At 35.4% G+C, this 26,677-nt stretch overlaps 1 protein-coding gene across 6 annotated transcripts in view; it reads right to left on the minus strand.

The window, feature by feature from the left end:
* LOC149782075 (neprilysin-like) overlaps positions 1-26,677 on the minus strand; it is an 85,899-nt gene that overhangs the window by 24,216 nt on the left and 35,006 nt on the right. For 5 of the 6 annotated variants that reach the window (XR_016414218.1, XM_089933502.1, XM_089933503.1 and 2 more), the window contains exons 4-12: positions 20,368-20,529; positions 16,559-16,642; positions 14,212-14,426; positions 11,725-11,904; positions 11,311-11,421; positions 9,543-9,682; positions 5,550-5,643; positions 4,640-4,768; positions 3,158-3,256 (exon numbers count right to left, since the gene is read on the minus strand). Coding sequence is in view for 5 of the 6 variants with exons in the window: in XM_089933502.1 (XP_089789628.1) it covers positions 3,158-3,256; positions 4,640-4,768; positions 5,550-5,643; positions 9,543-9,682; positions 11,311-11,421; positions 11,725-11,904; positions 14,212-14,426; positions 16,559-16,642; positions 20,368-20,529 (1,214 nt within the window). In the remaining variant the exon portion in view is untranslated. Of the gene's footprint in view, positions 1-3,157; positions 3,257-4,639; positions 4,769-5,549; positions 5,644-9,542; positions 9,683-11,310; positions 11,422-11,724; positions 11,905-14,211; positions 14,427-16,558; positions 16,643-20,367; positions 20,530-23,212; positions 24,267-26,677 lie in introns of all 6 variants that reach the window. The other variant, XM_089933507.1, reaches the window with a different exon arrangement.

The following is a 26,677-nucleotide window of genomic DNA, read 5'->3' on the forward strand; positions in this document are numbered from 1 at the left end:
AAATCAAGAAGTATGAGGCACATATATCAAAACACACATTGATGTTTGCTTGTTGAATCCGGCTGCTGGTAGAGTATTTTTTAACTGAATGTCCACTTCCCAAACATTATCTGTCCAGTGAATATGTGTGGAATGAGGGTGACATATGGGTTTTTGAAGTGTGTGAATGTTCTTGAATGTCTGTGATCTATGGGTCTTTGAAGTATACAATACACATGTTTGAACGTGCATGATATATGGGCTTTGAAGTGCAAACATACATGTTTGAATAAGTGAGATGTATTTGCTCTGATGTGCAAATTACATCTTTGGAATATGTGATGTATTCATTTTAAAGTTGAAAATACATGTTTTCGCTGTGTGTGATGTATGGGTTTTGAAGTGTAAAATATATAAGCTTCAATATATATATATATATATATATATATATATATATATATATATATATATATATATATATATATATATATACACACACACACAATGTTGTCGGGCATTTCTGCGCACGTAAGATACCCGTCACCAATATTGAAGCAAAACGTATGCTGAATTGGACCAATTGACGAAAATAAAATACTGCAATGCTTACCATCTGAAAAAAGACAATCGTCACTCACCAGAATATTTTGTTCAAAATAATATTAATTTTGGACACACGGGATACCACCCCGTGTTTTCATGACTCGCGATATGTCGGCCTATTCTGCTTATAGCTTTGAAAAGATGTAATGTTTATCTAATGGGCTATGGAAATGAGCTACATTACTTTGGACTGTTTATGTCAGCATTTCAGTCGAGAAATTAGGTCAAGTTTATAGCTGGTTTTACAAAATTCAACGTAACAATGCCAATAAATGGCAAGAGATATTAAACAAAATAAACAGATCTTGTAAAAAGTTAGTAAAGTTCAACATTTTATTTAAAAAGAATAAGCAATTGTGTTGAAGAGAAACAGCAATGAATAGGATGTAATGCGTTTACAACGTCTCGTTTATGGGAAAAAATTACTAAAGAAGTTAGAAACAGACTATACCCTGAGAATTTCTTGAGAATCCCGTTCTTGCGACAGGTTGACATTTTGGATAGCAGACGATTTTGTACGTGTGGGACATTTTCTTGCAAAATTGGAAACTTGGATTAAAATGCAGTATTGTTTTAAGATATAAATTTCCATCTTTTATATAATATATTTATTTGTATGTTTCTTAAAGATACATAGTAAATATGATTTTCTGGGTTACAAGTTCAAAAAGATGATGGAGTGGGTCTTCATTTTAACATTTAGAAATCATATTTTCATATGCATTTAGAATAGAAATGTGAGATATTTTTGTACACTTTATGAACAACACTTTCCTTAATTAAAGAACGATCACTCTTTCTTAATACAAATTAGATTTTCGACCAAAAACTAAACCTAATCCAATGTTTGCAGAAATGACGTATCGTTGCGCAGAATTACCCTACGCGCAGAATAGGCAGACACGGTGGTATACATACATACATACATACATACATACATACATACATACAGACATTCATAGATTATATATACAAACATACACGATGCATGGGTTTTAAGGTGTAAAACACGCCTGTTTCAATGTGTTTAAAATAAACGCCTATAAATAGTTATGGGGTTTTTTTTAACTGTAAATTAGCTCTGTTCGATTGTTTGTGAAATATTCCTTTTGAGATGTGAAATATAAGTTTTTGAATGTGTGTGATGTATTAATTTTTGAGGTATAAGATATATGCGTTTTAACATGTGTGATGCACGTGTTTTGAAAGTGTAAAACACATGCCTTTGAATGTGCGTGATATAAAGTTTTGAAGTGCAAAATACGTTTGTTGAAAGTGGTGATGTATGATTTTGAAAGTGTAAAATACATATATTGAATGTGTATGATGCATGGCGTTTTGAAGTATAAATGTCTTAGAATATGTGTAATAAAATGCACGTATTTTTGAAGTGTAAATTTTGTGTTGAACACATGTATTGTATGGGTTTTGAAATGTAAATGCATATTAGAATTTGTGTAATGCACGGAATTTTGAAGTGTAAAATACATGTGTTCAGTGTGTGTAATATTATGGGTTTGAAGTATAAAATGCATCTTAAATGTGAGTCAATGTATGGGTTTTGAAGTGTAAAATGCATCTTAGAATTTTTGTAATGCAGAGATTTTTTAAGTGTAAAATACATGTGTTCAGTGTGTGTAATGTTATGTGTTTGAAGTATAAAATGCATCTTAGAATGTATGTAATGTATGGGTTTAGAAGTGTAAAATGCATCCTTGAATTTGTGTAATGCATGTATTTTTGAAGTCTATAATACATGTGTTCAGTGTGTATAATGGTATGGGTTTGAAGTGTATAATGCATCTTAGAATGTGTGTAATGCACGGATTTTTAAAGTGTAAAATACATGTGTTCAGCGTGTGCAATATTTTGGTTTTAAAGCGTAAAATGCGTCTAAGAATGTGTGTAATCAAAGGATTTTTGAAGTGTAAAAAGTATTTTTCAGTGTGTGACATATATGGATTTTTGAAGTGCAAAATACACGTATTTCACCGTGTATGATATATGGTGTTTTAAAATGTAAAATACATGTGTTTCACTGTGTATGACGTAAGGGGTTTTGAAGTGTAAAATAAATGTTTCATTGTGTATGATATATAGGGTTTTGAAGTGTAAAATACGTGTGTTTGAATAATTGTGAAGTGAATGTTTTTGATAGTATTAATATACAACTTTTGAGGTGTAAAATACACGAGTTTGAATAAGTTTGATGTACGAACCTTGCAAGTGCAAAATACACGTTTGAATATCTGTGATGTATGGATTGTTGAAGTGCTAAATACATTATGTAAATGTGTGTACTATATCAGTTTTGACATTAAAATACATTTGTTTGAATGTGTGTAAAATTACGGGCTTTTGGAGTGTAAGACATACTATTGTCTGCATTGTATAGATTTTTAAAGTGTGAAATACGTGTGTGTAACAAACGAACATTCATATCAATTTAATTTGTCCACATAAAGCGGTTCTGCGAACATGTATTAACTGGCTTGCAAGGTAAAGATGACGGACTGAATGACTGTTGAACTGGAGGAGGGTGTGTTTACCCAGCTAAATGTGCAGCCTGACGTACCTTTTCTTCGGCAAGTTTCCTCGTTTTATTATCCATCCAGTCAAGTTCATCTAGGATTTCACTGAAAGCCTGTCGAATGTCGCTAATCATGGCCAAGGCCTAAAAAAAATTCAAATTTATACGGTGCCTGTCTTTCCTTTCTTCTTTAGGATAATTTGTAATCTATTTCACACGTTGGTGTTTCAATTTAAGCGTTGTGTAAAATTTATATTGTGTACTTTATTTTTGTCCATGTTTGAAGGGTTTTGCTTGCCTGAATTTTGTTCATGATACTAAGAAGAAAAAAAGATATATTTACCAAAATTTGAGTTCAAGGCCTAACCTTGCTTACAAGCTTAGAACGTTCTGCAAGCGAACTTGTTTACAATTTGGTGTTAGTTTCAATAAGACGAGTGAATTTTCCAGAACTCTCTAGTGCTACATTGGTCAAATGAAGCATGTATACAAAGGATCCAGAAAGCTGTTATTCATTCCGGCTTAGTTTCGGAGTTTCCAATTAGTTTAAGAGGAATTGTTTATTTAAATTAAATATTGGAATTACAAAGTGCTCATTGACGTCTTGAACTAAAACACTACTTTGGGATTATAGAACACATATTCAAAAGACATTCCGGACTATATCAATATGGTTCACGTGCAGTTCAAGACTCTTGGTACGTCAAGATATTCAAGAGTATTGGAATTCGTTCGGAACATTCTATACATTTGAACTTGTGAAAGAACATCTAGGATTATATGGGATTATTATTCGCAATACCGTAAGTGGCTTTTGAATTTACGATTTGTATTCATGGAAATACGATCTTTGTTGATTTTACTAAATTTGTTGGTTTTGATTCTTTCTCTTACATAGTTTAAGACAATATAGACGTATCATTATCCTTTGAGAGCAATACATGGAAATATGTCTCCAGTTGAAATGAAACATAAATTTATCTCATCTTAGCAAATCCCGAATAGTGTGCTAAAGAACAAAAAGTAAACAATGCAATCTTTTAATAATTCGAAATCATACAAACATGTCAAAAAGTAACTCCAAACATTGCGAACAGCATATAAGGTGAAGTTAAACATGTTTAAATGATGGCGTGTGTAACTATGAAAGTCTCCACATAAAATTACATAATATCACTTAAAGCGGTATAGTGTTCTGCATTTTCCATTGCCTGTGCTGCCAGATTGTTTTCATGATAAATACTTGTACAGATAAAGAGATGACTGGTGTTGTTTAGTTCCTCACAATTTTGAACTGAAATATACTTTTGTTATAGCGAATAATGTTGAACATAAACAGATGGAGATCACAAGATATTCAAACTGGACATAATATATTGAAAATATATGTTTTGGTCTGATCTTATGATAGTGGTCTCTAGATTTTCATATAAGAACGTCATCTGAAAAGTATGGTTGTTTATACCTGTAATTTACGTGTACAAACACGTCAAAAGTTACACAAATTAAATTCAGTAAGGTACTTACAGAACCTTTCGCACTCTCATCAAAGGTTTCATCAATGAAAAGCCTTCCCACTGAGTTGCCCATCTCATCGTTGACATAATTTACACACTCCTTCCATCTTGCCTGAGGATTGGTCGTCCCATAAATTACCTGCGATATACAGGAGAAAATCAATTAGTCTCGTTTAACCAGACTCACTTGAGACTCTTTGAATTATGCGCCATGATAGGTAAGATTCTATCAATTCGGGTATTCATGACGTCAGATTCATCCGTACGAGGCTGAAGCTATGGTCTTACTTAAAGTGATAAAAAAAAAGTTTACGATGTCAACAAATAGTCTTGCAACTTGTTACTGACATTTCAAACTAAATTGATCTCAAATAAACGATTTTTCAAAACCATTTTATGGCTAGGATTTTTCAAGTTCGCGGAAGACTTTCACTCTCTTTCACTTCTCAAATGAGGAAGTAGTCCCGCAAAGAAAATAACTGCGCACTACGTCCTGGCAAAAGCGTGGACTTCCACACAAATTGTCACTTATGACATGAAAGATGATACGTTAGAATCATACATCTTTTCCATATAAAAAATGGTATCGGTTTACAATGCGAGGAATGAGAGATTCATTGCACGTTAATAATCATACACTGAACAAAGATTGCTAGTACATGTTATATAGGCATTTCTCAAGTTAATTACATAGAATGATCATTTATGTATACAGAATTGTTTTTATCGATATCTAGATTAAAGAAACCATCTTATGTATAGAACTTGACCCTCATTTTGGAGTTCATTATCGTAAAACGAAAGGTAAACTTCTTGTAAATTCCATTTCATTCTATAATTTTTAAAAGCTAAGTTTAAAATAGGTTTGGACAATAAGTGTATGACAATGTTGCTTACTACAATGAGTAATTAGTACATACCTCTGTGAAATCTGTTATAAGTTCTTTGAAGCGCTTCGGCAAATTAGAAGCCATAGTTTGCATTATTCTCCACACCAAGTAGTTAGCGATCGTCCTAAAATTATAATTGCATACAGTAGTTAATACTCGTTCTGAAAGTGTTATTATATACAGTAGTTCGTTACCTTCCTGAAAGTCTAATTATAAAACGTAGTTAGCAATCGTCCTTAAAGTAGAATTGCGTGCAATATTTAGCAATCGTCCTGAAAGTGTAATTACATTAATTATATACAGGAGTTATCAATTGTCCTTAAAGTGTAATTACATACAGTAGTTGTCAATTGTCTTTAAAGTGTAATTACATACAGTAGTTATCATTTGTCTTTAAAGTGTAATTACATACAGTAGTTATCAAAGATCCTGATGTGTGAGCACATACAGCTTTTAGCAACCTTCCTGAAAATATTATTACACACAATAGCTACGAATCGTCCTGAAAGTATAATTATATACATTATTTTAGCTATCGTCTTCAAAGTGTAATTACGCATTCATCATCATCATCAGCATCATCATCATCAAACCCTTAACCCAAGAGGTCGTTGGGGCACCACAATTGACTTTATAACCAGTTCTTTCCATCTTTCCTTGTTCTCTACTGCCCTCTGGGAATCTACAAATCCTATGCCTATCCACTCCTTAATGTGGTCTTCCCACATCTTTTTCTGTCTGCCTCTTCTTCTGCACCCGCGCACTGTGCCTTTTTAAATTGTTTTTGCCAGTCCAGATGATCTTGAGACATGACCGTGCCACTTCAGTTTACGCTTTGTTTTACAGTGGTCAGGAGGTCTTCATAGGATCCGATGGATCTTTGAATCCTGGTGTGGGACTTCTTCCTTGGTTACATGGTCAATGTATGAGATGCTCAAGATCTTGCGGTAGCATCTCATTTCGAACGTCTGAATCCTTCTTTGTACATCTGATGTGAGCGTCCATGTTTCACAAGCATACGGAAAGATGGATATGACAATCGATCGCATTAGACTTATTTTGGAACCAAAAGCAATGTTGTTATCTTTCCATATTGGTCTCAACCATGTTATTGCTGCTGTTATCTGATTAATGCTGCAAAGTAGTTCTGCTTTGGAACCCTCATCTGTGACAGTTGATCACAAGTACTTGAAGGCTGTGACTCTTTCCCGCTTCTGTCCACTGACCTTTATTTATGTACTGATGCCGTTCGTGTTGTTTGTCGCCAGTTTGGTTTTTTCAGCGTTAATCCCCATACCATAAGCTGTGGCGGTTGTGTCGATAAGCTGAAACAAGTCAGCCAGTTCTTTTTCATCTCTTGTTAAACCATCAATATCATCTGCGAAGCGAAGGTTGTTGATTGTTCTACCTCCTATGCTGACAGTGCCCTTGTGGTCATGCCATGAACTTTCCAGGAAAATGTTGAAGAGTGTACGTGGCAGATAGATCCCTGTCTGTCTCTAACTGGTGTTCGAAACCAATCTCCTCTGCTGCCATTCATGAGAACAACACTGGTGGCTTTGTCATAGAGGTGCTCAAGAACCTGCACCAGGTCTGTGTTGATGTTATACTTTCTTCATAGTTGCCCATAAAGCTGCGTGCCATACCCTATCAAAGGCCTTTTTGAAATCTATAAAGACGTGGTATAGATTATGCTGATGCTGAAGGTATTTCTCGCAAAGGAGTCTAATACATATTAAGTGAAGTAGCGCTATTGCAGATTTCTTTGTAAGAATCCGAAGTTTTGAAACAGGTACATATTCAGTCGTTAGTAATAGTTCTGAAAACGTAGTTACAAACAGTAGTTAGTTATCGTGCTGAATGTGTAATTAGCAATCGTTTTCAGGTATAAATATGTCATTTGCCCTTAAATTCTTATCTGACAATCAGCCTTTGATTCACATTATATAAATTACTTTGACACAACTGCATATATATTTTATTTTTTCTAATTCAGTTTGGATAACAGTTTTTGTTTAAAAAACAGGACAAGACATATTAGGTGAAGTAGCGCTATTGCAAATTTCTTTGTAAGAATCCGAAGCTTTGAAAGAGGTACCTAGTACAACATTAACTGCTATGCAAATACAGCGCTAAACAATCGTTGCTTGAAGAAATGTCTACCAAGCCACATTTGATCCAGTACTAGTAGCAGAAGAAATGTCTACCAAGCCCCATTTGATCCACAACCAGTATCAGAAGAAATGTCTACCAAGCCCCATTTGATCCACTACTAGTTTCAGAAGAAATGTCTACCAAAAGCCATTTGATCCACAAGCAGTATCAAAAGAAATGTCTACCAAACCTCATTTGATCCGATACTATTATCAGAAGAAATGCCTACCAAGCCTTATTTGATCCACTACTAGTATCAGAAGAAATGTCTACCAAAAGCCATTTGATCCACAAGCAGTATCAAAAGAAATGTCTACCAAACCTCATTTGATCCGATACTATTATCAGAAGAAATGCCTACCAAGCCCCATTCGATCCACTACTAGTATCAGAAGAAATGTCTACCAAAAGCCATTTGATCCACAAGCAGTATCAAAAGAAATGTCTACCAAACCTCATTTGATCCGATACTATTATCAGAAGAAATGCCTACCAAGCCCCATTCGATCCACTACTAGTATCAAAAGAAATGTCTACCAAGCCCCATTTGATCCGATACTAGTATCAGAAGAAATGTCTACCAAGCCCCATTTGATCCGGTACTAGTATCAGAAGAAATGTATACCAAGCCTCATTTGATCCGATACTAGTATCAGAAGAAATGTATACCAAGCCTCATTTGATCCACAACCAGTATCAAAAGAAATGTCTACCAAGCCCCATTTGATCCGCAGCCAGTATCAGAAGAAATGTCTACCAAGCCCCATTGGATCCACTACTAGTATGAGAAGAAATGTCTACCAAGCCCCATTCGATCCACTGCTAGTATCAGAAGAAATGTCTACCAAGCCCCATTTGACCCACTACTAGTATCCGAAGAAATGTCTACCAAGTCCCATTTGATCCGATACTAGTATCAAAAGAAATGTCTACCAAGCCCCATTTGATCCGATACTAGTATCAGAAGAAATGTCTACCAAGCCCCATTTGATACAGTACTATTATCAGAATAAATGTCTACCAAGCCCCATTTGATCCAGTACTAATATCAGAAGAAATGTCTACCAAGCCCCGTTCGATCTACTACTAGTATCAGAAGAAATGTCTACCAAGCCCCATTCGATCCGCTACTAGTATCAGAAGAAATGCCTAACAAGCCCCATTGGATCCACTAATAATGAGAAGAAATATCTATGAATCCCCATTTCATCCACTACTAGTATCAGAAGAAATGTCTACCATGCCCCATTTGATCCACTACTAGTATTAGATCAGTCTTTGATTAAAATCTAGGATTATGCACAGGGTTGGTTAATTTTAAGTCTGATTTAAATTTCAACCAATGAGACTGCTCGATTCTAGGTTTAAGTATACGTCTTGACATGAATTTGGAGTTCTGAAGGTATAATGCAGTCCAGAAGCTGTGATGGTAAAATTACAGACCATAGGTTTTGTTGGAATAATGCAAGCTAAACATTCTGATGGAGAAAATAGGCCAGAAATTCTGAAGACAAAATACAAGCCAGAAGTTCTGATGGTAAAATATAAGCCAGAACTCTTTTGGCGAAATGCAGGTCCTAATTCTGAATGGCAAAATACAGGCCTGCACTCTGGATATGAACAGTTCAAATATCTTTTCGCATACCAAAAAAGAGACATCTCTAACATATCTAAATGCATTACAATTTTTTCATATAATGATTTCCCCAAAACGATTATTTAATCAATGTTATCTATTTATCTTTCAAGCATTTTATTTCCCTTCCAATATTAATGGAGTGTTCGTTCAAACTCGACAGTTTTGAAAGTGACCGGGCAGATGAAATCCCATGAAGTTAAGTGTAACAATACTGGTTCCTCGAACATTACCTTTTGTCATACTTTTGGAATACAGCAAATAATTTCTGAAAATATGGAGGCGCTTGTACCACAACAGGTTCACTGGTGTTGATGGTAATGGAGACGTTCGGGAGGCTCATCACGCTTTTTATGTAACGCAGCCAGCTGAACTGTAATTACAGAATTACACGTAAATTCATTGGAGAAAATATGTTCCAAAACAACAATGTTTTTAATGTTTGGGTATTTATTCTTATTATCACTCTCAACGCATACGGTGGTTCAATCTATAATGTTGATCGATGCTTGGACAAAAGAAGGATCCAAAAGTACTGATAGGAAAACTGTATTCATATGTGAAGATTAAAAGTTATGTTGTTATTGTTTTTATGGGTTATAGCGTCATTTTGCAGCACATGACAGGCTATATACATGGCTGCCAGAATAATAGGTGGAGGAAGAACCCGTGAAAACCCCGGGAAGAACATCGAGAAGGTACTGGCAAGCTTTCTAACGTTGCCTCGCTGGCCGAGCCGAGACTCGAACCCACGCAGACAGAGGTGAGATGGCAATGATCTGTAACAGTAGGTGCTTTAGACCACTCGGCCACTCGGAAGATTGAAAGAAAGAAGAGAAAGAAAGATCGAGCGTTAGAGAAACATTTCGATTCTTTTTCTTGTGTATAGCACAGTTTCGCTTTTTTAAACCCTTGCTTCTAAAAAGAACTCAGTTGCACATGTCAGCATTGTCTCAGTTATGCTTTTCACCACTTATTCGTTGAGAGGTCCGTAGTTTTGTTCTGAAACTAGCACTTTGACAATCTATTTAACTTGGAGAAAGAGATACAGTGGAAGAGTAGACTTCTTTATACTATTATCGCAAATACCAGTAAGTACGCTCGCTGTATTTTACGTCGTAAATTATCACATACGTGATTTTACGGTTCTAGGAAATAATAAATATGATGTAAATGATGAGTAACCATACTAACAAATATCATCTAATTTATTATCACTCAGAAATAAAGCATGTCACGTGGTGCCAAACATACATGACGAGACAAGTCTGAGCGGTCAGACGATACGTTGTATCCTTGATCAAACTACTGACCGCGTTTTGTGAAATGCGATTGAACATCTTTCCCCATAGACCTACATATTACCTAAATACCCAAGTCAAATATACAAAGCATAGTATATGTTTATTCCTCATTTATAAATGAACTTATTTATTTCTAAAAAAATTTCCACTCAGTTGCCGACATCTCCAAGATTTTCGATTGAGAAAAGAGTAACTTGCATGAGTTATGTATACATTTGTGCACAGAACTGATTTACCACATTTAAAAAATGCCATATTTTTCTTGATACCTATCTGATTCAATGAACTAAATAGAATGTCCCCAATTTTGTGAATACAAAAATAAAGAAACACTTTTATTATTATAGACTACCATAAATATGTGCAATTCCCAAAGCAGCAGCTATATGTGTAGTTTTATTTGTCATGAGCTGAGGAAAAGGTACATATAGGCATTGTCTTTAATCCAGTCTTGATTTTTCTGTCAAAATTATGAATAAAGAATGCGTATAATCTTTTCAAAAGAAGCAACTAAATCTGGTTGCCATAGAAAGAATAACAATGCGAAGATAACTCCGAAATAATCAGCTGTGCCACATAATCAACAAGCTTTAACAGCAATGATTTCAAGGTTGTGATTAACGCAAAAGTCACAGCAGCGAATATTAGAAAAACAGCAAGAGAAGAACAGAAATGGAAAGTTCCCCTGTTGCCGTGCCTGAATTGTGTCGTTTTTGGATGGTTCTGTAATATTGTCGGGCAGCTGGTAGATCATCAGTTTATTATAGAGTGCTTCGTCATCTCTACGATCCTCGGGTTTCATGGTTATCTGCAAGAAGATCAAAACAAATGAAATTCTAATATGTGTACGTTTTCCATCAATAAGAAAGTATAATGACCATATTTATAACATTTTGGAAGCCCTACAATTTTTCTCAGATACGAAGAACAATCTCATCAAAAGAAAGCAAGATGTTATATGTGAACTTTAATCTCTTGTGCTTGTTTCATGGCAAGTGCAAAATCAAGATTGCTGCCAGACGCAAAACAAAACCACCAATATCCCAGTTTGTGGGCGGAGGAAGGAAACTCATACATGAGATGTTTTGTGTAATAGAACCTAATTCCTTACATTAGCGATATCGATTTCAAACTCAAGAACACGTTGCATATCGGTTTCCGCCACAGATGGATTGGCCCCGAAATACACTGCGATCCAGACTGCCAGTTTCTTGTAAGCTTGTCTTCTGTCTTCGTACTGAGGTTCCACAAGATATGATCTACTAGGAAGTCCAAACTTGGGCTGGTCGAGCTGTGGTAAAAAAAGCAAATACATAAAAGAAAACAGTCAGTAAAACAAACGACAGGGAAATATATAAATTGTCAAATGGACGAATATATAAACGCTTAGACAAAAGGACAGAAAGACAGATAATAACTAAATAAAGAATGTCTTCTCGGTTATAAATTGTTCATTTAACACTCCGTCTGTCGGTGGTATAAATTACTCGTACAAGTCATACTCGATATTCATTGTTCTCCCTAGCTGGCAGTGTTTTTGCTTCTATAGCTTTGTGTCAGGCATGCGCAGTTACATAAAGGTCACTGGTCTGATAGCGAAATTTTAAAGGTACCCATATGATGTAAATGTAACTAGATCAAACCAGATCGCAACCCGTAGGATGCACATGCCTGCTGTATCTCAACTCAATACATGCCGATAGAGCTTGCGAACCCTCATATTTTCTTAATGATCTCAGATACAGCTTCATTGCACCGCTACACGTTGTTAATGGACCCCGTTACAGCTTGTAAAGCCATTCATTTGCTACCCAGTAGTTCTCCATCACTAGCATGACTGATATTGCGTAGTTAGTCCATTTCCTGCTTTGTACACATTGTTTTAATTGTATCAGCTATATGACAATATCGATTGCTTCAAGTGAACAGACAAGAGACAACTTCCCCAGCATTTGGATTACAAATGAATATAATACGTTCAACAATTAAAATGGTATTTCAATCTCAGTTTGGGACGCTGGAAGATTAATTTTCCAATCTGGTTATATTGCTTCAATATTTCTAGGGAAAACCATGAAAATTACATACTGTCAGGGAGTAGACGGCTGAAGATGTTCACACTGGGTCAAATATGTCAAATATGTACACATAAACAACTTTTTTTTCTTCTTTTTTTTAAAATTTTTGATCAGCATTTACCAAAACAACAATATTAACACTTGGCCGTAATTTCAATGACGTCATGCTAACTGTAATTGCTCACAACCGCCACTGAAGTTCCGAAACTCTGAAAGCACGAATGAAAAGCAGTGGCTTAGCAAACAATTATGCACCCTTTTTTAAACTTCTTTCTGGAAACCCCTCCCAATAGCGTAAGTTGTTTGATGTGAATATTGGGGCACCAGCTGTCCCACTCCCTCTAAACAGTTGCGCAATTGTTTGGATGGTAGCTACGCATCTGAAGACAAAAGAATATTATGTGCCGCCTGAGAACACTGAATTCAAGAGGCTTAAATGAAGAAGACCCCAAACGGCCACACACAAGCAAAAAAAAAAATAAATGAAATGAACCCAAACTTTTCGATTCAATAATTGCTTAATTTCGTTTTCTTTATATTCCAATACCAATGATAACTAATTTTCGTATTTCCTGTTGGCAGTATTGCTACTGTTGTAATTATTGTAAATAAAGAGACAATGAATTTTCCTGGATGTAATCTACGGCTGCATCGCTTTCTATTAAAATATAGCTGCGCTTTTGCTCCTCCTTTTATAGGTTAATACCAACAACATTGCCATGATATCGATGGACATCAAACTAATAAAGTCCTATATCAGAGTTTTAGCTCCCTAACTGTATAGGCGTTTGTCAATTCAATGTTTTTGTAGGGGTGGATGGGGTGTTCATTTTTTGTCTTGTTCGTTAGCACGTTTGCTTTAAAGAAGACTACATGAGAGTAAAATGTATTCAGGCTAGTTGCTCACCCCCCAAGAAAAAACAAGTTTGCGCTGTCATATTTTTGCAAATATATATATATATATATATATATAGAGAGAGAGAGAGAGAGAGAGACAGACAGACAGACAGACAGACAGAGCCGGTAAATAGCTGAGCGTTCAGTGATCAAAAACGTAACCATGTGTTTGTAGTACTCTACTTTCTTCATTTAAACTATCTTTCGTGTTTAAATCAAAAGTGTGCCTTATATTGATATAATCAATGTGAATAGAAATAGAAACTCACAAATGAAAACAATCAACTTTTCAATTTGCAAATGTGATTGTCAATAGGCACAAAAGGCACATAACTTCATTTTGTCGTGGACACACTCGGCAGGGATGTGAGGAGTTCATTCACTCGGTCCATATACAATTACCTGTAGTCAATCTCAACTCCATTTAAAGGGCAAATATGTGTATTTGTATGTGATATAATTAAAATATAGGTATAGTATGTACGATGTATCGATGATATACAAATGGTAGTATAAATATTTCATTAAAAGGAAACGAGGCTTGCAGAGAGAGAGAGAGAGAGAGAGAGAGAGAGACTTTATGTGGGAATCACGTCGTTGCTTCTACCGGGCCTTATTCTTACATAGATTATCCTTTTGTTACTCTCCTTGAGATCGGAAAAGACGTATATGTTGATGAGCGGTTCGTGATAGTATTTCTTCAGACCAACCAGAAGCTGTATGAGGTCAAATTCGGCTTCTTTCCAGTTACCCCCAGGTTGATTTCCGAGGACTGGCCATCCTCCTAGCTCTTCCAGCAAAGGAATAGCAACGGATATATTCCTTGTTTCTATTAGATCTGACATGAGAATAGAAAATGAAGAAATAAAGCGCATCGCGGAATTGACATCAATTATAAATGTATTCAGTTTCCGTTTAGTATTTAGTGCAGTAGTACTGTAGACTAAAACTCCATGAGTTATCATGAACAGATCTTTATGTTCATAAATATTATTTTCTTATGTATTCTTCATCTTCTGTGGGGAAAAAACACTTCAGTCCAAAATTGAGAAATATTTCAACTAAGTTGGAAAGTTATGGAGAAAAAATCCAATATGATAGTCGCTGCTAGGTATTTCACAGCAACTATTAAAGTTTATTTTACTTTAATTTGTCCTTTGTAAACATTTATTTCGAGCTCCTCTGTGTTCTCAAAGTGATATTTTAAATTAATTTACAATTAATTGTCCTAAAGCATTTGAATACATGATGAACTGCTATTTATTTGTCCTATTTACAAAAAATTTTCCCCAAGTTTCTTTTTCCACAGAAAGCCTTCGTAACCTTTAAAGGAATTATGTTAGGCCTATGAGCAACTAAAGTAAGGGCTTCCGCTATCTGGTAATTCAATATCCAATTTTATATATTATCTATGCGCATACGGTGACCGGTTTGATGGACATATTTATGTTATGAGACGAACAAAGGAGTTCTAAACACTTGGCTCCTTTACTGAGTTTTGGTATCATGACTTGCTATGGTTAATATAATATATGCCTTGTTTGTGGCTTTTACTGTGTGTCACGTTTGCTAAGCCCCAGCTACAAAATCGCTATAATGTACCTGTCTTTGGAATATTACCGCGGCCTTATGTTTGATCTCCAAAGATTGCGGCGGTGTTAGTGTTGAACTCTTACGCAAGGTTACCATGACCATCCAGAGACCGGAAAGTTTTGTCGGCAATGGCGACCGGTCGCGTCACTTAACAAAGGCTTACCGTTATTACAACTATATAATGAAGGTTATTTCGAGGATCAAAAGGAAAGACCACGGGATGAACGGGGCGTGTTCCTATCCGTCTCCACGTTGCCAGATAGCGAGAGTGACATTGTCCAATAAATTTTAAATGGATCGGTCCACAGAGAAATATAATCAAAATTGAGATAGAGGGTGTGATTACAATTCAGTCCCGAATGATTTCTTCCGAAATCGTACGAGCAATTCAGTATTCGAATGGAAGGATTGCAGATCAATGGGGTTTACTGCGAGAAAGGAAGATTTTAAGGGAACATAGAACTTCCGGTTCCATTGGGTGGCAAGTCTTCAAGAGTTGTAGACGAAATTGAGACTAGCCGAGACAGTCGAAGTCGACAGGAGTTTAGTCGTGAAGGAGAAAGTAGCTGAGGAGGAGAAGGAATCTAAAGAAAGTCGAGGAGGAGGAGGAGAAGGAATTCGGAGAAAGGTCGGGGAGGAAGAGAAGAAGGAATTGGGAGAAATATGTGAGAAAGGATACAACGGATGAATAGAAATACAAGGACAGGTGGAAATCTATCTCACGCAGCTAATAAAGTGATGTAATAGGCTTATTAAATGGTCCAGCGGAAGGAGTGTAATTGTAAATTTGAGTCGTTTGATTACTGAGCTTGATGAAGTTTGTTAATAAGCTTGTCTAAATCATTATATTTTGGGATCAATGATGAATCAATATTATTTAAACAACGTCAGTCAAAAGGTCCCAGCTGGTGATGATAGATTCACTTTAGCTCAGAGAAAAACTCGTAAACATTAAGAATATTACGACGTTTTGCCGTCGATCAAAAAAACTATAAACCTACTATTAATTGCTGTACATAATTTCTTCGCATCTCTATATCAAGAAATATTCCGCGTCCATTTCATTCCGTGCATCTGTCGTTGCTCGTGCAACCTTTTTCAAATGTAAATGTATTTGCGGTTCTTTTGATTTCTAAGATGCAATTATCCAGCTAACTTTTTCAAGGCACTTTTTATAGCGAGAAAGAATTTTCTTCGTATATTAATGAGAGTAAATGAGGAATTAAAATTTTGTCGGCAAATACGTTAGACAGACATTGAAATTTGCATAGTAACTGCGCTCATCTGTACATATCACAGAGGTCCACAATTTTTTTCCACGTAGATTTGATTTGATTTAACTCTAAAATTTATATATAATTGCTATTTTGAATTTACCTTCATTGACACAGGACGCGTACAAGTCTCTAGCAGTCTTGAATGCAGATAAATCCGATGCACGATTTTCTACTTCTAACAGGTCTGCAAGAAATCAGAGAATAACACGAATTAAACGTCTATCTACCTTTCTATCTATCTAGCTAGCTAGCTATCTCGCTATCTGTCTGTCTGTCTATATATCTATCTATCTATCTATCTGTCTGTCTGTCTATATATCTATCTATCTATCTATCTATCTGTCTATCTATCTATCTATCTATCTGTCTGTCTGTCTGTCTATCTATCTATCTATCTATCTATATGTCTGTCTGTCTATCTATATATCTATCTATCTATCTATCTATCTATCTCGAAAACGTGTAGAGCATTATGTTCTTAGCAAGAGACTAAAATGTGAAAGTAGGTCTCAGTGACATGTCTTGTCACCGTGTTCAGTCTTCTTAAGCAACAAATGTCATGCAATCGACAAATAGCTCCTCGCCAAATATGCAAAGAATGAATCGATTCATTTGAATGATAATGCCACAGATGATGAAACATGGACTTACTTTTTGGAGTCCGACGCAAGAGACTATAATCAAAACTGGTTTGGAGAAAACAAGATAAAACCACACATCGACATAGTATACAGTATCTAAATAGTGTACGCAGCTTACAAAATTTACTCTGTTTACAACTTGACGGCGCGTCCTCTTCTTATTATGCCTTACTATCAAGACAGAAACGGAATCGGTATCAGTGATTCTATACTTGATTTGTATTAACATTTACTTGAAACATACTGGCAGCCGCAAAGAACCAGTCTATAATTGTAGGGATGGGTCAGGTACATTGAGATTAATATTAGTTCTTTCATGTAAGATGTAGTATTTCTCTCGACCTGTCATTCGGATCATTAGCTAAACAGAAGAATGGCAGAGTCTGCATGCGTAAGAAAAATATTTGCTTTAATTGACCAAAACCTAAGAAGTTTTCCAATTCTCTCGAATGGACTTAAGTTTGCTGCAACCATCCATTCTGACAAAAATAAACAGGGAGTATGAACACTTTCAGTAGCTTTTATTTACTTGTTAGCTCAATTCATTACCATCCTTCACAGCGTTCAAATATTAGTCATTCATCGCGGTAACGACGTGACGTCATCACAGTTTTTCATCATAGTCCTAATAGATCATGCATGTCCCTACGGTAATGCTTTTTTCGATGATACATTAATATGCGCATGGATAACATAATGGCAAAAGATTTGATTTAAACGTCTGTTTCACCTGATCTGATCTAGTCCGACACATGCAAAGACAAATCCGTGGTTCTTGAATCTTATCTTCTTTAAAGACCACCTAACGCCAAAATATGCATCGTCAAGTTCACCTACATCTGCTGTTAAGAACTGCAACTAAACTAACGTAGATATATTTTCATAAAAGTATTGTTATCCTCAAAGCAACCGTAAAAAACAATCGTATTTTTCTTAGCCTAAACTTGTGTCGCGTTATTTTGAAAACCTTTAACAAAGTTTAAAACAAAAGCCTTGACTTCTATTGCTTCTATCTGGGCGAGTAGTACTTTTTACAACTAAATGGCGTCCAAAATACATAATAATGGTACATGCCGGTGGTGGTGGTGGTGGTGGTGAGGCTAATAGCAACTAGTTAGTTCCGATCAAAACAAATAGTGGGGTAAATAAAGCAATGTTGAGGATATTGCAGAGTTTTGCTTAATGACGTTATTTTCCCTTCCTTCAAAGGGCATCACTAACCACAACTCGGTTTTCAAATCAATCACGCCTCGATGTAATGTGTGTGTGAGAGAGAGAGAGAGAGTTTCATTGACAACTTCTTACAACTGATACGACTCGATGGTTTCAAATTAAAGTAACGGAAAAGAGTAAAACCAATAAGTTTCTAAAATTCAACAAATAATTACAACTTCTCTAGAATCCAAAGTGAAAAATTAAAAATAACTTACGGTATGGTGACGGAAATCATATTATTCCTATAACTTATATCACAATTTCAAATATATCGAGTATTTCAATGAGTTCCGGTGGTTTGTTTAGTCCAGTTTATTGTGTTGATCTGACAAAGGTCTAGAATAGTTTCATGTGCTAATAGTCCTAATAAATCACAATGATATAATCAAAACTGTCTTTAAAGAAATTCTCATTAATTCCAAAATAGTTACTGAGCCTTAAAGTTGATGAGCACCTTGTAATTTCAATGAATAATTGAATTAAATAAATCCTCTCAAAAAATAATTGAACTCCACTAAATGATTACATTAAGAATGATGTCTAAGATAGGAATACTTAATTATATGGTAAACATCTCTTGCATAAACAACTAAGACACAATTTCGGGATAAGGATATGGCCAAATATTCATTTCCAAATCATTCTTTTTCAACGCGGTCAGGTCCTTTAACAACCAGCCGATCAGAAATCAGGTGACCTGGTTCTCCTAGGGGGAAACCAATGACCTGAACTAAAATCCCATCAAATTCGCCAACAAGATTTCTTCTACACCTTCCAAGGTCAAAAGGCCACAATAACATGTTTACTAAACAAAATGACCCTATCTTATAGTACAAACCTACAATGGACGCAATCAACCAATTAATATAGTTCATACGAAATGACACTTACGATCCATAGTCGTACCAATTAACACACATAATACAGATATACATAACAAAACAAGTTCGTAAGCGGATTTTGAAAGCTTCACTGCTGAATTGTAAATTGTCTATTATGCATAAAATCATATGCCCGGGTTGTCAGTGAAATTAACTATACCTGCAACGATTTAGAATTTTCATTTTCGACATATCCGAGAATTTATCTAACCTTTAGCTCATCAGAAACCATTAATTCGACTATGTGTTGTTCTTAGTTCGAATATAGGAAACTTGTCTGAGCTCCATGAAAACAGGGGGCGCAACAACCTTAAGCCATGCTCACGTAGTGTGTTAGACATTAGTGTTTGCACTCGGTCTTGGGGTAAATTAATACAGTCTTCTTAAGACCCCCGTCATGTTGCAATATGCATGCATGGAAGGAGAGACTTAGTAACGGACTGGTGGGCGGATGGATTGATAGTGTTTAACGGTTAATCATCGCAATCCTGGCTAGGTAGTGCCCATTAAACAATCTGTTATAATAATGCTGAGGGTGAAGAATTGCTAATATCTTAAAAATCATCAGAAAGATAACCCCTTCCAGATAAAGGTAACCTGGAGAGAGACAGAGGGAGTGACAGACAGAGAGAAACGTACACAAACTGATCACATATCAACGTATGACAGTATAGCATACATAAAAAGCGAAAAAAATCATAAAGAAACATACGGCAAACGCATATTCTTCATAGCAACTACATATCCTTCATAGCAACTACATATCCTTCATAGCAACTTCATATCCTTCATTGCAACTACATACCCTTCATAGTAACAACATATCCTTCATAGCAACTACATATCCTTCATTGCAACTACATATAATTCATAGCAAATACATATCCTTCATAGCAACTATATATCCTTCATTGCAACTGCATATCCTTCATAGCAACTACATATCCTTCATTGCAACTACATATCCTTCATAGGAACTACATATACTTCATAGCAACTACATATTCTTCATTGCAACTACATATCCTTCATAGCAACTACATATCCTTCATGTGAACTACATATACTTCATAGCAGCTACATATTCTTCACTGCAACTACATATCCTTGACTTACTTCGCCCCCCCCCCCCCCACACACACACACACCTCTCTTGTACATTTACTACTCACATTTTAGAATGGTTTGAACCTCCTCTCGAAGAGAATTGAAGACATTCATTCTGGACTTATCCTCTGGTATGACATTCCTTTTCCTCCACGTCCCGCATGCAAAGTCAAAGAAATTCTCACAGGGGTTCACAGATATGTCTAAGGAGTTTAGTATCCGTGCAGCTAAAACATACATGATAATGATGACTTTGACCGTAATCACGTCTTTCGTAATAGCTAGATAATCATGGAAAAGTTCTTCAAGAGAAAGAAAGGTGTGGAGCGGAAAGCTTTTCTGAAGCATGGCGATATCTTTATGATCTTATTTAATTAAATCATATATCCAATTTAATTATATTGTCAATTTAAAAACAATAAAACATTTTAATAAAAAAATTGCATGTTACTTTAAATGAAATTGTATGCAACATATTAAATGATTGAAACGAAAATAACTCAAGTCTTTGGGTACTAGCGTACAATATCACAGTTCCTCGTGTAGTGACGCAGTCTCTTGCACCAACGTCTTCCCAAGTTAAACTTTGCGACTGTGAAAACGGACGGTAGTGTGGATTTAGCTGTTGGCGACTTTAAATACTTTTGTCTCATTTTTGGTATAATGTAACTAATACTCAGGAAGATGTTTAGGTATCTCGGGTAAAACTTGTAACAGTGATGTTCAGTCGCCTCCATTTTCTGCTGTAAAACAACCGAAAAGTCGTCTGCAACACGTGGCACTCTAAATCAGCTTTAATAATAATTGACAGTGAGGATTTGGAGGAGGTTAGCACATCGCCAGAATAACTTAAAATAGCCTACCTGAAACACGGAGTGAGAAGTACAAGCACGTGCCATTAGAGCTGGGATCTATTCACACGATGAATTAAATAATTGGTTCCAGATATGCATTGCAGAGGAAAGGAGGAAAGATTGATATCAATATATTCTGAACACCCTGACCAAAACTTGTCTCAGAAATTCAAAACTGAGTATAACCTGGATGACGTAAATTTCTTTAAGGAAGTCCATAATGCAGTGAAGGATGCTGTAAAACTTTTGATGATTGCATGAAAATGTGAAGGCGTATTGAGTAAAGACGCCGATCCTAGCACGGAGGTTGACGATTGTACAATTAGGGAAAAGCGTGAGGTTTCCTCAGAGAATTATATCTTGTCTCTACAATGCTGTCAGTTGTTTGTTTTGTTTTGGGGGATGTAACCTTCAGAAGAAACAGTGTCTGGTTTCAATAATGGTAGCATACTTTTCTGCTTATAACTACCTCCGTGAAGACTTGGAACAGAATAATGCATCCTTATGTTGTAATATTCCACTGTTTTTGGCAAGACTATATGAGCTATATATTTCACTAGATATTGCTGCTAGAGATGTCAAAGGTCTACATTTTAGCGCTGCTCTATTTCAAAGAACCGTTGCAGGAAAATGTACATTACATTTTCCAGCGATGCAGACATATGTATTTGTAACAGGATTACCATTCAGATAATTTCAAATTAATTCTTAGACAAACTTAATTACCTAATTATTTATTTAAAAATAAACCATTATTATCAACATTATATATATATATATATATATATATATATATATATATATATATATATATATATATATATATATATATATATATATATATATATATATATATATATATATATATATATATCATTATTATTAAATAAACAAAACCAACACGTGTCTTCTAATGAATAACTCCAGATCATAAAGATATCGTCTAAAAATCTTTACCATAAATCTGGTTTTAAGAGGCATTTATTTAGAAAATCATTTTCTAATTTTCCCATAAATAAAGATGCATAAACAGTTGCCGTAGGACTACCCATTGCTGTTCCCATTTTTTGGAGATAGTTTATATTACCAAATTGAAAAAAAAGTTATTTTCGAGCACAAGTTTTATCAAATCACAAACATGTTCTTTTGATAGTTTATATGTATATTCATTTTCTTCAAAATAAATATTTACACGCTTCGATACCATCATTGTATGGTATAATCGTGTAGAGTGAACCCACATCAAGTGTAACTAGGAATGAATTTTCAGTTTTGTTTCGGTAAAGATTTTAATTTGGTAATGAAATAAAAAGTATCTTTGACATATGAAGGTATTAATTTTATAAGAGGTTGTAAAATGTGATCAATATATTGCGATATATGATTTTTAATTGAGATATATGTAGAAATAATGGGTCTACCTGGATATCCTAAAGGTAGTGACTTATCAACCGTTTTATGTATTTTTGGTAAAGTATAGAACTGAGGTGTGCGTATTTCATTTGGGAAGATATCTAGTTCATCATATATGGACCAATCGTGTATATAGATTCGATTAATACATTTACTTATTTTTTCTTTAAATTCTTCAGAATTATTATAGGATAGTTTTGAATAACATTCTTTATCATTTAATTGTCTTTCTACTTCTTTGATATAATCCTTCTTATTCATTAGTACTATGGCGCTAGGCTTATCAGCGTTTTTAATAATAATACTTTCGTCTTGTGACAAGGTACGTAAAGAATTTAGTTCTTCTTTAGATATGTTTGTAAGGTGTTTTCTTTTAGGACTGCTATTTAAAATTTCTTGTTTAGTTGCTTCAATATAAAAATCTAGATAACTATTTCGTCCACTAGAAGGTGTAAATCTTGATTCTATTTTTGTTGAAAAATGGGCTTATTTTTCAGATGAAAACTACTTTCATATTGTGAATATGTACGTGATTGTGAGAAAAATTATTTAAATTTTTACGATCTTGTGTATTTGAAAAATGCTTCTGCTAAATTAATATTATCATGCCCTTTGGTGCTCGGACAATATGATAACTCATTACCTAGAGGACTGTAATCACTATTAGTTAAAATTTCTCTTAGAAATGTTTAACACAGTTTATTTTCCTCTTTCGATTTTCTTTTTTATTTTCTTTTTTTTCTTCTTTCCTCCATCTGTCATTGTTTTGTATTCTTATAAATCTCCTATTCTTTCTGCTGTTTGTATTGTTTGCAACAGATCATTGAGGGTTTCCGTTAGTCTTTGTATTGTTGCTATAACGGTTATGTTGTATTCCTGTGTAATTTTCTTCACCTCACTTTTTGCTACATCTACATAGGTTTCCTTTTGTGTGTCCGGGGCTGTTAAGTTTTTTGCTTGATCATTTTTGCAATTGTTTTGAATAGGTCTAATATTTTTTCTGTCTGATTTGGTTGATAGGTAATTGTTGCTTTTGGAGATGCTTGTTCCATTTCATTTTAATTTCTTAGTTGTAGTTTATTCCGTGTGTGATTCTTAGTTACTGCACGTTTATTTTTTACATTGATGAAGTTAATTTCCTTTGCTGATTTATTTGGTTGTTGATTATATCTCTTTGATTTCTCCTAAGTAATTTTCCATGCTGATATTTCTCGTTGTCCTGAATAATTGTTTTTCTCTCTCTGTAAATTCTGTAACTTTTCTAGCTGACTTGATAATAGTTCGTCTTTTTTAGATTCCGTTTTTTTAAAAAGGTATTCATCAAAAATGCCAGTATTTCCTTCTATCAAAGTTTTTAGTTCATCTCTATTGTTTTTCTAGTTCTTTGCCTATCTTGATCACTCTCCTCTGATGTTCTTCTTTTAGTCTCTCACATATTTCCAACGATACTTTTTCCAATAGCGAATAAATAAATTCTTAAAACTTCTTTGATGGTGTATCATTCCCAATATGAACTTTTAGTTTTAAACGTAATCCCTTTGGCACAAGATTGTCTTCCAGATAATTTTCAAGAAAGCGTGCGTGTAATCCATTTTTCATCTGTTTCTCCGCTAATTTTTCCGTTGTCGTTTTCAAATAAGTCTTTCTATTCCTAATCCGTGGATCATATGTTGATGTCATGGTGTTGTCCAGGTTTTCTTGATAAATTAAAAAATAAACAACACTAACACTTGCTTTACTTGGATTATGTTCAAGAACAAAAGGAATGATATTTTCATTTCTATTTTTGATTTTACATTGTAAAGATTCAAATTGTGTATATATTTATTTTCCGAAATCAGCAGTAGTGAATGGGGACACTTTACGGATAATGGGAATTAGCATTAAAAACACCCTTGGGACACTTTACGGATAATGGAAATTTAACATGGAGAAAAATCGTGGGACACTTTACGGACAAGGGGAATTAACATGGGAATAAATCGTGGGACACTTTACGGACAAGGGGAATTTAACATGGGAATAAATTGTGGGATACTATACGGACAAGGGAAATTTAACATGGGATTTTTTTTTTTTAAAAAAAAGTTTTTTTAAAATTTAAATTTAAATTTAAATTTAAAAAAGGGGTAGGCAATTCAAAAGACTATCTCTTTTCGAGAAATATGGCTGGCCCTGAAAAGGGCCTTTGGGTTTTATGTTAATGTATTCATTAACATAAATGGCACCGCATTGGTCTTCTTCTTGTCCTTAGGCTGCGTCTTACTGTTGGTCCGTACATCAGCACTCTTTTCAGGCATCCTTGTCTTTCGACGTAGATCCTACGTATCCACAGGCTGGTGTTTGTCCTGTGGACAACGGTCCACTTCGATCGGACATACATGAGCAAGTCTGTCCGAAACATCATGGAAGACACAAGGGTGGATGACTCAACTGTAGTCCACATCTTGAAGCGACGAGAACAGGTGAATCAATGCATTGAACGGCGCTTATTTATAGGCGGAGGAAGGATTGAAACGGATTGAGTTCATTCACCAATCCGAACACGCGTTACAGAATTCAGTCAGCCCGCATCCAATCCGAAGAGAGCCGTCTGTGACGTCACGTAGTCAATATAGATTCGCTAGCGCTTGTGTGCAGTCAATCTATGCGACAGTGATTCAACATGACGGAAACTCAGAAAACGATCCAGTGGGGTGCACCAGCAGGGGAGACTGCCCAAGGGAACCCGGACTTACTTTCAGAAGAGGTGAATTGGGATTTTGTGGATTTTCTCTCCTCGCAAGAATTTGTTCCGGAACCTTCGTTACTTTCTTCATTACCGCAAGTGGAGAATTTTAGACAGAGACAGAAAGAAGAATTGGAGAAATTTATACAACGACAAAAGGAAGCGGAACAGGCTTTTCTCCTACAGCAACAGCAACAAGAAGAAGAAGAGGTAAGAAAAAAACAACAGCAAGAAGAAGTAGCAGCAAAGAAACAAGAGGGTGAAAATCAAACGGTCACGGTACTGTTGGACATTTTAGCGGAGTTAAGAAGTCTGAAACAAATGTATCAGACTTCTTTATCACGACCGAAGAGAATACGACCTTCCCGAGCTAAACACGTCAACCCTGTGACTAAGCCTACCGTACCACCCTTAGTGATTTCAACCCAATCATTATCATCATCATCAACATTACGCAGTCCAGAAGTAGGCCTTGGCCGTGGCAAAGGCTTAAGGCAGTTAAAATTGATTGCTTAAACTCACCCCTACACCATGAAGAAAAAAGGCCCTTTTCAGGGCCACTCACATATCTCGAAAAGAAATACAATTTCAATTTGCCAATATCTAAAAAACTCACCCATGTTACCCTTATAGTACGTGTCTGTGTATGAGTGCGTGAGTGTAGCTTCTTATTTTAAAATCACAACTCAAAGACACTTACCTTATATCATTCATTTATTCTTTTCTCCATTTTTTTACAATCCAATTCACAATTTATAACACAACACTTTAATAAGGAAAAGTTCATTAATTTCTTCTTTTCTCCTTGTTTAGTCTCTCTGTTTTTTCAATTTCTTCACCGTCACACTCTTTTCCTCTTCTTCTTCTTCCTCCTCGCTTTCTTCCCTTCTTCTTTTTTTCTCCTGTTTCTTTTTCTTCACCTGTCTTCTTTCTTCCTCAGAAGAATCCCTCTCTTCCTCTGAAGAATCCCTCTCTTCTTCTGAAGAATTCCTCTTTTCTTCTGACTCCTCTTGTTTCTTTTTTGGGCAATCTGGAGACCAATGTCCTTTTTCTTGACAATAATAACAGGTATCTTCACTTTTGTCTCTTTTAGTCCCTGTTTTTTTTCTTTTTTGACGGTCTGGACACTCTGAAGACCAATGCCCTTTCTTCTGACAGATATAGCAAGTATCTTGACTTTTATCTCTAAAGGAAGGAGAGTAGTCCGTAGGCTGGTCTGAAGAGAATTTTCTAATGACCCCTCGCAAAGCTCTGACGAAACGTTCCATCTGGTCAGTCTCTTCCATCGTTGTGCTCGGCTTGAGAGTGAAATGAATAGTGAAAGGACAAGACACACACCCTTTTATATACGCTGGTCTGCCAGGACTATAAAGTAGTTTA

This window comes from Sinohyriopsis cumingii, chromosome 15 (assembly GCF_028554795.1).
Source record: "Sinohyriopsis cumingii isolate HCF-2022 chromosome 15, ASM2855479v2, whole genome shotgun sequence".
NCBI lineage: Eukaryota > Metazoa > Mollusca > Bivalvia > Unionida > Unionidae > Sinohyriopsis > Sinohyriopsis cumingii.